Source organism: Protomyctophum parallelum (assembly GCF_964188405.1).
Source record: "Protomyctophum parallelum genome assembly, chromosome: 18".
In the NCBI taxonomy this organism is placed as follows: domain Eukaryota; kingdom Metazoa; phylum Chordata; class Actinopteri; order Myctophiformes; family Myctophidae; genus Protomyctophum; species Protomyctophum parallelum.
Window position 1 is genome coordinate 9,566,181 of NC_139716.1, and position 13,233 is coordinate 9,579,413.

The 13,233-nt window shown below is 43.5% G+C and overlaps 1 protein-coding gene across 2 annotated transcripts in view; it reads right to left on the reverse strand.

Moving 5' to 3' along the window:
• Positions 1-259: 259 nt before the first annotated feature.
• Positions 260-13,233, reverse strand: part of LOC310875447 (glucosidase 2 subunit beta-like) — a 239,136-nt gene continuing 226,162 nt past the window's right edge. For both annotated transcript variants that reach the window (XM_083788678.1, XM_083788677.1), the window contains 2 exons: positions 11,288-11,387; positions 260-871 (listed from right to left, as the gene is read on the reverse strand). In XM_083788678.1, coding sequence (XP_083644804.1) covers positions 734-871; positions 11,288-11,387 — 238 coding nt within the window. In that variant the 3' untranslated portion in view covers positions 260-733. The remainder of the gene's footprint in view (positions 872-11,287; positions 11,388-13,233) is intronic.

Here is a 13,233-nt window from a genome sequence, read left to right on the forward strand (position 1 = left end):
GGGTGCCCGCCCAGAATGGGTTAACCCTATGATCTCAGTCTTAACCGGCCGAACATAAGTAAACATAAAGCAAAGTTGTTGCATAGTAGAAGTTTCACATTGGTTTCGCTTTGGCGGCAGCGTTTCCTAGTCGCCTATAGGCCGTGTGTAGGAAATGTCCATATTACTCCATTGCATGGTCTGCATATTGGTGATTATCGGTTGATGACATCCAAAGCGGATGCAGATTAAGACTCTGCGATGTAACAAATGTAGTCTAAAAAAAAATCCCTTTATTTACAATTCTTTAATATACCAACAGCATATCAATGATGGCCAATGCCATTCAATACTTTTAAATGGTTCCATTTCACCATGTTCAGAAACCTATTCACTATACAGTAACAGCATTATTTTCATTGCAGCTAGCACTGGGAATCACACATAACACACTTCAACCCAACAGTAACATATAAATAGTCTCTGGAAAAATATGACTATTGCTAAAAAGGTTGACACGTTATAATAAAAATGACCAACTCTTGTTCACAAAACATAAGCAACGCGGCAGTGTAACAATCAGCAGTCCAGAACAGCCTATACCTCACAAAAGTGGATTCTAAACTCCCACGTTATTGCTCGTGAAATGTACGCGTACTGACAACATGGATGAGAGAGAGGAGACTGTCCACCGTTGGTGGGTGGGGGTATAGGGCTAAGATAATCTAGGCTAAAGGGCCAGCCAGGGGAGGGGTCACAGTTCACTGTGTACGCCCTGCTGCTTCAGTACTGGCTGGCAGGCCACAGGAGTCTGAAAGTCCATGACGTACTGGCATTTGCTGGGCTCCTTCACTGACCGCAAGGCCGTCTCCGTCCCACATGTCAGCGTGACCTAGAAAAACACAGGGAGGAAGGGTTGAGGTGGTGCACATACTGTACAGTGCAGACGAAGGGACATCGTTAGCCTATAGGTCAACAGCTGAACTAGTTTGGCTTCTGTGGGGGGGGGGGGTCTGTCTGAGGATGTCAGGGGTGGGGGAGGGGGTCTTATTACACTATACAATACTTCCACTCTCTTTAACCACAAACATTCATTGACCGAGTCGTCGTCGTCGTCCCCGCCTTTGCCTACTCATTGTTCCCCTCTACACCAAAATTGGCGTTGCAATGCGATACGAACTTGTAGAACTGCTAACTTTGCCAAATGTTCGCCCCAGAATAGGGACGCTAGCCTAGGGCTTGTATGATTAAGTCTCGTATCACAGTCATCTTTCACACAAAGCCGTCCACTGGAGTACTTTTATAGGGCTGTGAGGGAAGTGAGGAACAGCCGCTCACTACAAATGAAAAAATTATGCAAGCAAAAAAAAAAGAAAAGAAAAAGAAGCAGGACTGCAGTTCACACCGATTTGTTTGAACGCGCGAACATATTCGGGTCTCCTACTTGAATGAAATGACAGCATGCCGAGACGGATGAAATATCGTTCATCGCTGCTCTGTCTAATATTACGCGAGCCAAGGTGAGATTGTGAGATTTGCATGTTCTCCCCGTGTCCCCTAGGGTAGATACCCTCACAAAAACATGCCGTAATCCTGGTCTCTAAAACTACCTCCCCCTGGCCAGCCGGGGCGCCTGATGGAGGGGAAAGGAACTGGTCGGAATAACGTGTCCCTTCCACGCGCTACGTCCGGCCGGGGAAATTCCCCTCTGTCAGGTGAAAAGAAGCAGCTTGGACTCCTCATACATAGAAGGAGGCATGAGGTCAGTCCGCTGCCCCCCCAGGTTGGCAGAGGAAGTGTAGCGCCCAGGATTACATTAGATAATTAGCACTGGGTGAAAAGAAAACTGGGTTACAAAATCGTGGGATGAAAATTTAAAGAGAAGGTGAGATTGTGGCGCGGGTACACCGCAGACAGTTGTGACAGTTAGACGAAGTTATGGCACATCTCAGATTCAGATTCAGATTCAGATACCTTTATTAGCCATTGTGTAAAACACATAGGAATTTGCTTTGACATTGACATGTGTGCATTTCTTTTTCCTTTTTTCACATATAACGACAAAATGACAACAACACAAAAACAACACCGTGCATCACTCCCGCGGCCCCCGAAGGCACACGAGCCGGACGTAACCCATTCTGACCTGAGATCAGATTCATACGAGGTTTCCACTGGACACACACTGGTCTGATTAACCCATTCTGACCTGAGATCAGATTCTAAAAAATGTCAGTCGTTCTTCGATTTTTCAAAAATAGCAGACCTACAAGCTCGTAGCGCGCCACTCGGTGGCGCGATATGAGCTTGTAGATCTGCTATTTTTCAATAGCTAAAGCATAACGTGATGCTGACACCAAAATGGGTGCCCGTTCAGAATGGGTTAAAAGCACCTTTATTAAAACACTGCAATACAAAATGTCACATTACAGTTGCAATTGACTACTACTAGTCTGCTATTACTATTACTATTACTGCGTCAGGCACCCAGAACTTGAGGCAAGTAAATTGACCCTATGGGAGCCAAACCAGGGCAAAGCCAGGAGGGGAAAGAAGCGTACCACCTATATGTAGACGTGCTGTGGCGCGACAGCTTGGCTGACAACAGTGAAGAGCTCAAGAACCTGATGTTGGATAGGAAATTGTGGAGGGCAGCGATCCAAGAATCCCGAGTTGGTGTTGGCTAGACCTCACTCTCGCAGCAACTAACTAACTACTTATTACACTACTCACTGCGTAAAAGAGTTTAAAGAGAAGGTGGGAGTTCCAGACCCACAGGAACGCACCCAGGGTGCCGGCCCGGTTCCGGCGAGCCGCCCCGGTTCCGAAATGACAGAGCTACCATGTGGGGGTCCCCAGGGGTGTGGGGGGGGGGAGAGTTCCAGACCCCCAGGAACGCGCCCAGGGGGCGAAATGGTTGAGTACTGTACTGTACTGGCACACCCGAAAGCATCATACAGTCATACAGTTATGTGCGTTTATCTGTGTTGGGTTGCACACAGGTGGTGAAAAACAACCATGTTGTTTTCGTGCTCATACCAGCCAGCTACCCAGCTACCCACCCAGCCACCCACCCACACACACAGCTCCGTAAGGGAGTGGTTGCACCACTCAAAAAAGGACATTACAGCACGTCTCCCAGTCCCCTGAGCCCTAAATTGTCCACTAGTTTCAGTAGTTTGTGATAGCCTATATAGGCAAACTGCCACCAGTCATTCCAGTACCTGCACTGGGTCTACGACATTCCCAGTTCTATCAATAGATGCACCAAGTCTCTGTGTGTACCTTGTGTACATCTGTAATCCACGTAAGTCGAAAAATCTGTTCACTCCACCGACTTGGGGCCAGGGGGGCAGTCAGCCAGATATTTCGTGAAGCCTCATTTGAAATCGGTAGTTCATAATAATGGCCTGTTGTGGCGCTGGACTGGACCCAAAAAGCCCCATAGCTCCATAGAGGCCCATGTATTTTGGCCCAACTTCACCTAGACTGTATTACCTTAATAAACATGGTCATGAATACTTTCTTCTTCCAGTCACTAGTTTAAAGTCTCATTTCTAATGTCATAATATTCTTTTTGGAAAATTATGGTCCCATTAATTAAAAAAATGACCATAAAGAAAAAAAAACATCGCGTATGTTCTGAGGGGCGTGGCTACCGTTACAGTCTATGATCGGGATTCCCCTCCCACTCGAGTCAAAATAAAAACCAACGGAGAAGAAGGGGGGAAGTCCCGCCTCGTTGTCTGGGCAGCCAATGGCCAGCTGGTCCAAAACGGAGCCAGCCAATGGCCAGCTGGTACCAAACGGATCTAGAAAGATGGCGACTTACAGTGCAGGAATAACAGGCTTCATTTTACGTCCATGTTAGACCCGGCGAACGCTTTGTCCATATTTTTTACAGTCTATGCTTGGGGCATGGGATTCCCATTTGAAGAGAGGGGGCGGCCCGGCTCACTAAATGGCATGATTATTAACCCATTCTGACCTGAGATCAGATTCATACGAGGTTTCCACATGGACACACATTGGTCTGATTAACCCATTCTGACTTGAGATCAGATTAAAAAAATGTCAGTCGTTCTTCGATTTTTTTCAAAAATAGCAGACCTACAAGCTTGTAGATCTGCTATTTTTCAATAGCTAAAGCATGACGTGATGCTGACACCAAAATGGGTGCCCGGTCAGAATGGGTTATTAACCACGCTACTGTATATTTTTAATTGAGCAAAGTCCTGAATAAGATGAAAATGGTTCTAACATATTTTAAACATGTGTGGGGGGGCGTAAGGTTAGAAAGGAGTGAAGTTGAGGACAAAAGCATGAAGGAACTGGAAGGAGCATTACCATAAACTCAATGAAGGCTGACAGGAGAGAAAAGGATGGGGAGAGAGCAGCCCAGCTTCCCACACTCGGCTTTGGAGATAACATCTTTCTTTGACACACATTTTCACAGCCTTTTTGTAAAAAATAACGTTGCGTTGGTGTCAATCATGGGACTTCAATGCTTGTTCCAAAAAATGTCGCGCAAGTAGCGCTACTGCAATGTATTTATTTGATTGAATGGTTAGGTTTACATATGGAGCTGTTGCAGCCTGCTGTATAAGGTTGGATGATAAGGGGGCAAAGATGAATGCCAGTGATCATTTGTTCATCACATATCCATTGGTGTTTTTTTATTAACAAAGACAAGGAGAAAATAGTATTTGATATTGTTAACAATACTGTCAACATGCATGTCACCTTATGAGTGCAATAAATCTACTTAAACCATCTTTGTCCTAGTCATTAAATAGGTACATAAATCACGTTTTAAGTCATTCTAGAACTTATTTTTGATCTGTATTACTTGACACATGTATACATAACATTTTTCTATTGTCAAAGTAAAATGACAAAAAAAAGGTTCTAACCTCATTATTTGAAACATAATCCATGTGAATATAATCAACAAACACCAGGCAGTTTTGAGTGACAGTCCATTTCAATTAATTGCAGTTGCTGAATTCAACCAAATTGGTATAATATAGTGTGGTATATATGAATCATATAGCATATTCATAACTACTTGGTTAGTCATAATGGTACATAACATTAACTTCTGCAGGCCATTTGTCTCACCAAAGTGAGTGTCCAAAGGCTATCTGTAGGTAGGGTCTTGGCTTGGCTCATACATAGCAGCTAATAAAATACCTAGGCTATTGTTTAAATAGACCACCTGGGGCTTTGGGCCTTCCTGTTTGATTGTGAAGTGACACAGCCATTATTTAGGGTGGGGGGCTACAGTCTCTTTGCATTTTATAACACACACACACACGCGCACACACACACACACACACACACACACACACACACACACACACACACACACACACACACACACACACACACACACACACACACACACACACACACACACACACACACACACACACACACACACCAGGGCGGTCAGGCTCGACCTGGCCTGAATGTGCTGCTATACGATAGAAAGATGACTTATATGCTTGTAACCTGATGTAACTATGGGAGATGCCTTGATTGAATAAAGAAGGACTTTGCCTGGGAATCGGAGCTCGTTTCTTGCTGCTACATTAGGAAAATAAGGTGATAATCTACAGACCCCTGGAAGAAATTACACGACAAGTGGCGCCCGACGTGGTTTTGCTGGCGTGGAGAATTCTGCGGCACAAAAACCGGACCTGCGAAGGATCTGTGGATTTTGTGGATTTACCTTAATTTCTATTTTTTTGGAGTGAGTTCTGCGAAACCAAGGACTGACAAGAATTCGTAAGCTAAGTGTTAGGACCATAGTGTAGTTCAGTGCACACTGTGTTAAGAAGTTTAGGGATTGAGCGTGTGTGCGTGGTATGAGTGAGCGACTGTGTGTATGTGCTTGGTTTGATTTTGTCTGTGAGTCTATGTTCATATATGTGTTGGTGCTGGTAGTTCATCGTTCATCGTTCAGCTGATCCAAAATGCCGCAGCTCGCTTGGTCTTCAACCAGCCAAAATTCTCACATGTCTCCCCCCTGCTCCGCTCCCTCCACTGGCTCCCGGTCGCTGCCCGCACAGAATACAAAACTCTGATGCTGGCATTCAAAGCAACCAAAGGTATGGCTCCCCCATATCTTGCAAGCATGATTGAACCCTACAAACCCTCCCGCGCACTCAGATCAGCCAACGCAGGGAAGCTGGAAGTACCCTCACTAAAAACGCCGGGACAACGCTCCACACGTCCCAAACTCTTCTCCCTTCTGGCTCCAAAACTGTGGAATGCACTTCCCATTGCAGTCAGAACTGCAGCATCACTCCCAATCTTCCGCCGTAGTCTGAAAACCCACCTTTTCAGACTCCATCATGGCCCATAGCACTTACCCTACCCCCTTAGATAGCATTTCTGTAGACTTAGATAGCATTTGATACAGACTTATAGCATGTTATGTAGACAGCACTATAATTGCATTGTATATAGTCATAGCACGCCATAGTACATATGTATAGCATAGTAGTATATATATATATAGTTTATATGTATAGTCTCATAATATAGATATTCCACTGTTACTTTCTTAGCTTACGCATGTTTCATGATAAATGCTTTTTTGTGATGTATTCCCATGCTTTTTGTTCTTGCTTAATGTAAGTCGCTCTGGATTAAGAGCGTCTGCTAAATGCCTAAATTGTAAATTGTTGTAAGCTGTGATTGAATGCCAAATAGTTCTCAATTAAGACTTTTGTTGCTATTTTTAATTGTGCGGTCACTGCTGTTGTTTTGGTTATCTTGGCTGTATAAATTGTTGTTGTTCAGTGACTTACACTTTTTTTTGGGTGTGATTTGGCATTTATTCATTGTTTTGCGTTGCTCTCCTGGTTTACGGTGAAGAGGGACAGTGTGAGGCCTTCCTTTGTCTCAGGGGTGAGGGCTGGGGGAGGATTTAATTTTTTACTTGAGTGGCTTAAATTTGGGCTGGCTTCTTGTAAACCGTTAATTGGTTTCTTTTAGATATTTCTGAAACATGTTGGGGGGAGTATATAGACATTACATTGGGGGTTTAGTTCAGGTTTAAAATTTAATTGGCTTTAATTTGGGGTCAAATCAAATTTTTGAGTTTAGTATGAGAATACATTTCTCATTGTAAATTATCACATATAGGATATTTCATATCTTTTGTAAAATTAGGTATAGGTTAATTTGGATTGTTAAGCCTACAGGTTTATTTTCGTCAAAAACAATATAGCCTGCATGGGTAATTTGATGCTGGGGCAAAACAGTGGCTTAGATGTAAATGAGGGAGTGATTGAGTGCATTTGACGCCTGTGTGGAGTGCAGGGGGGGGGGGGGGGTCAATCGCTTCCCTCAGTCAGTGACTTGACTTGCTAGCCTAAAAAAGAAGATAGAGGCATTTCTATATTTCTTTCTTAAATTGCAGACGATGTATAGTTTGTCTATCTCTTCTTTATTTTTTACACTTTCCTGTGTGAATGGGGATGAGAAAGTATTGCATGTTTTCCTTGAGTGAGTCTGTTGACTATCTACTCATTCTATGGGGCCCAGTATGCAAATGAGTATGCGTGTCTGTGACTGTGTGAGATGAGAGGAGACATGCATGAGTGACAGTTAGTGAGATTATCTACAATTTAGTAGTTATGGCCACAAAGCGTACTCCAGTGCAGATTGCGCACAAGAAATTCCCATCTAAGAATATTTCCAGCATTTCGGGAAAATGGCATAAGCGTTGGCCTTGTTGGATTGACAGGCCATAGCCAAAAGAAGGCTCTTTCGAGGTAGAAGACCTTGCATCTATAAAGGCTCTTGTGTGTACACATAAAGCAGATCAGATGACGAAAGAGAGAGAAAGGAAAAGGAAAAAAATAACTATTAGTTTTAGACTTGTTTTGTAAAGAGGGTTGACATTGACATTGACAATGACATTGTCACACACACACACACACACACACACACACACACACACACACACACACAAATGCACACAGGGGACACCCACTGCATGGTATGGATATATAAAGTAATGCATTGGGAAGGACTGGGGAGTTGGAAAATGGAGGAGACCAGGGCGGTCAGGCTCGACCTGGCCTGAATGTGCTGCTATACGATGGAAAGATGACTTATATGCTTGTAACCTGATGTAACTATGGGAGATGCCTTGATTGAATAAAGAAGGACTTTGCCTGGGAATCGGAGCTCGTTTCTTGCTGCTACATCAGGAAAATAAGGTGATAATCTACAGACCCCTGGAAGAAATTACACGACAATAGAATAAGCCAATCTTGGAGGTGTGTTATAACCGTGATGCTAAATAGCGATGACACATTGTCATTGTATCGATCTGTCCAAGTGTGGGCTGTTTTTTTTTTTTTTAAACCAACTCAAGGTACTCATCTTCCAAAATAAGTATTCCATCTGGCTCAGTGACGTTATCCTCATGGGAAATACATACACTGTGGGCTCTAATGTCTAATGTTACAAAATCATACTGGAATGTTGTTGACAATTAATGCAAGCTATAACTGCAACAACAAGTTGTTGTGGATTGGTTGTGGAACTATATAACCTCCTGATTAAGTTTTACTGCTGAAAACGATTTACCAGACTTTTAATCAACCCCCCTTCAGTGCCGAGATTGTTGTATTACCTTTAGAGCATACGCTGAATTATTTGGGCTTTTAATCCGCGAAAATCCAGCAAAAAAAGCTCCCGTGGTTTGTTATGATCCGAGCGTAGCATCCACCATCTTGGTGCACCCGGAAGACGCACACAAGACTCGTCTCAATGAGGCGTTGCACCCCATGCATTTCCATTGGCCTCAATTTCCCAGAAGCCCTAGCAGCCCACAGCATGTGACGATTTCCGGTTTCTTCATCAAAACAGATGCACCTACTCTCTATCTCCGCGGCGAAGACGGATTTCTGTTTAATTATTACAATACGGCGGATTAAACAAATAAAACAAAAGTCGCGTATGTCCGATATGGCAGCGACATTAACCTGGAGTAATCCATTCCCGGCACGGAAACTGTTAAAGCTTTCACTCCAGGTGCAACCTCTCTACATCTTGACTCATGTTTGGATGTAAGCTCTACATAAACATCAGATGCACATGCACCGTCTTGGTTCAATGTTTCTATTGTGCTTCTAAAGCAGCTCTTTGTGCCTGTCTGTGTCAGTCTGTCCTTTAACTACCTGTTTTTGATTTAAAATTGCATGCGATTGCAACACATTCATACAAGCCTTTCCAGTGCATCGAACAATATCCTACTAATCCTCTGGTGACTCAAACATTAAATGTGAAACGTTGCCATGTCTTGTCTGTAAACCTCCTTCACTACGCAATCCATGTAGTTCAAGTTGTGGGCAGGAACATCATGACTCAGTCCAAGCCTAATCTCAAGCCTAAAATTTGCAGTGAAAAGCTGCCAGCACAATCTCTGGATAGTTGAGCTGAGCAGGATGCAGCTGAACATTTGGATTGAGGGGCCTATAGGTTGATTTCCTGTTATTCAAGGATCGAAACTTTCCCCCACAATGTTAACAAATATATACAGTATGTATATTTTTTAACTTACATACATTCATATAACCAGATTGGTCAACGCCTGATTAAAGATTTAATGAAGATTAAATCTTAATAAAGAAACACACGCATGCACACGCACATTAACTTGTATGTGACGCAAACCTAATCAAAGACAATCCCCTTTAAGTTGTCACCACTCACTTCTGAAGAAGTGTTTGTGTGGTTCTCCACACTTCTAAAGAAGTGTGTGTGTGTGGTTCTCCACACTTCTGAAGAAGTGTGTGTGGTTCTCCACACTTCTGAAATAGTGCGTGTGGCATAATTCAAATTGAGTAACCAACATTCAGGGCTTCCATCCAAGCAGCAGCAGTCGGCGCCCGCCCGCCCGCCCATGGAGGATGTCTGGGTCATTGTCTCTCTGTCTGCGTATACCACTGACCTCCAGCTTCACACAGCCTGTCTGCTTTAGTATTTTATGAGGGCAACTATAACACAGCAAATGTGGGACTCTGGAGCCATCCCATTTCTTCACTACCAGTGAAGGCAGCTGGTGAATCAAACTCTAGACTGAAGTCAGTCTGGAGAAGGACAAAAACATATTTTCCTTTGGGAGCATTCTTTTTGGTCTCCGCTCCAGTTCTGATATAATTTACGTGATTGCATCGATTCTATCCTCAGTCAGCAAGAGCCGCTGTTATTTTCAAATACAGAATTGCTATTTTCACTTAAGTCAGGTCTATTATATCTGAGTTTGTTGCCTTCTATTGTGTATGCACATGAGCCACGTGTCTGTGAAAAGCTCATGAACGTGCATTGTGCAGTGCACGAGCAGACAGGCAAGGAGCTCACTAAAGGTCACTGCTAGCTCCTTCAGAGCCACGCCCATTCAGACAAAAGACGCAAACAATGAAGGCAAAGATGTTTCAAACTCAAAGTATTAAAGGTTTTATGACATTCATTTTCATTTCTTTTTCTTTTTTCTTTTAGGTTTTATGACCTCAATTACACCCAGAAAACCTGAACTTTCAACATTCAGTGGATTTTCTGTGGTCTGAAGTTTTCTTTGGGTTTTTTTTGGGCCTTTTGAGCTACAATGAAAACAGGCAACACAGTGAAACAGTGACATCTGCTGGCAAATCCCATTGACATATATGGGATTTGCAGTAAGTGATGTCACTTACTGCCGGCGAATCAGAGCACCTGTTTGAGCCAGAAAACCCCAGATCACAGAAAATCTACTGAATGTTAAAAGTTCATGTTTTTTGGGTGCAATTGAGATTAGAAAACCTAAAAAAAACAAGAACAATTCCAAAACCTTTTTTTTAATGTCACAATCCCTTTAATGCTTAACTATTGCTTAACTAATGATTAATAGTGTATAGTTATTATAAAGTGCTACCATCCATAAACACAAAAACTTCAGACCCGTCTGAAGTGAGTGGTGCTGTACTGTACTGTACTGTACTGTACTGTACTGTACTGTACTGTACTGTACTGTACTGTACTGTACTGTACTGTACTGTACTGTACTGTACTGTACTGTACTGTACTGTACTGTACTGTACTGTACTGTACTGTACAAGCCCTCCTCCCTGGCCTGTGTGTGTCTGTGTGTTAGGCTGTGCAACAGTGACACTTGGTGGTGAACAAACGCTATAACACTATTTCCATGCTTGGACACTGCAGGGACAGACACAGCCACACACATAGCTGTCTATAGGAGTGGTTTGCACCACTCAAAAAATGGACGTGAGAGATGCCCAGGTCTTACCATAGTATTCCGGGTCGGGCCTTGCCAGCAGGGCTCTCCACTCTCATACCTCATCTGACAATACAAGTTTCCCGGCGTTCCTGCCCAAGTGCTCCATGTTCTGGAATCAGAGGGAGGGGGTGGGATAAAGTCAAGTTCAGGTTAATTTAACAGTTTGACTGCGGAAAACGATTTACCAGACTTCCCTTCACTGCCGAGATTGTTGTATTACCTTTAGAGCATACGCTGAATTATTTGGGCTTTTAATCCGCGAAAATCGAGCGAAAAAAGCTTCCACCGTTTGTTATGAACGGCCGGACCACCCGCCATCTTGGTACACCCGGAAGACGCAGCACAGTACCCTCCTCCATGAGGCGTTGAACCCCATTCGTTTGCATTGGCCTCAATTTCCCAGAAGCCCTAGCAGCCCACAGCATGTGACGATTTCCGGTTTCTTCGTCAAAACAGATGCACCTATTCTCTTTCTCCGCGGCGAAGAAGGATTTTCTATTTATTTTTTACATTGCGGCGGATTAAACACATAAAACAAAAGTCGCGTATGTCCGATATGGCAGCGACATTAACCTGGAGTAATCCATTCAAAGCACGGAAACTGTTAAGTAACAGTGCACTGCACATCCATTAATTCTAAACAGCTGTGAAGAACGAAACGCAAAGAAATATCTGCCATCCCCCAAACACCAGGTATGCTAATTGGGAAAACTCTTTTGCTATGCAGATGCAGAAACCTAGCGAAAAAAACAAAATGAATTCTTGCGACAAGGCCAGCACGGAGCTTCCCCCTCTGTCAGTGGCTCTGTATTGGCACCGACACTGACGGTGGAACGGAAATCATAATTACCGTTTGTCATAGTTAATTCTCTGTGTGACAGAGACACACAGGGGAGGGAGAAGAGAAGAACACAATACTACTGAACCCTGTGCCAACTAATTACATTTGCACCAAAAGCATTTCAGTGGAGCAATTTGACCGAGAGCATTGAGCCAGAAGCAAGCCAGGGGTATACCTGTGGCCATGGGCCAACACAGCATCAGAATCTAGGAAGAGCCAACTAACCCATTCTGACCTGAGATCAGATTCATGCGAGGTTTCCGCCGGACACACACTGGTCTGATGAACCCATTCTGACCTGAGATCAGATTATAAAAATGTCAGTCGTTCTTCGATTTTTTTCAAAAATAGCAGACCTACAAGCTCGTATCGCGCCACTCGGTGGCGCGATATGAGCTTGTAGATCTGCTATTTTTCAATAGCTAAAGCACAACATGATGCCAACACCAAAATGGGTGCCCTGTCAGAATGGGCTAATGCCATTTGATTATATCCATTTGCTGATCTAATTCTGTCTCACTGGAGCTTTACTGGAGACGCAACATTATAAATTATAGTACGCCGATTTTAGTAATCGACAGTAAAGGGCCATTCACCACAAGCATGTGGTAACTATGACTATAACTAGAATGATAATTATTTGTGTCCACAATGAAGAACGATAATGTTCTGTAAACAGTGGGACCAAAACAAACAGCTGTGAGAGTGAGAGCGCGCACACACACACACACACACACACACACACACACACACACACACACACACACACACACACACACACACACACACACACACACACACACACACACACACACACACACACACACACACACACACACACACACACACAGAGAGAGAATCTGATTTTTAACCCATTCTGACCGGGCACCCATTTTGGTGTTGGCATCATGTTATGCTTTAGCTATTGAAAAATAGCAGATCTACAAGCTCATATCGCGCCACCGAGTGGCGCGATACGAGCTTGTAGGTCTGCTATTTTTTTTAAATCGAAGGCACTTTTAGAATCTGATCTCAGGTCAGAATGGGTTAATAATGAAACTGTCAGGATGTAATAGACATTTTTAGAATCTGATCTCAGGTCAGAATGGGTTAA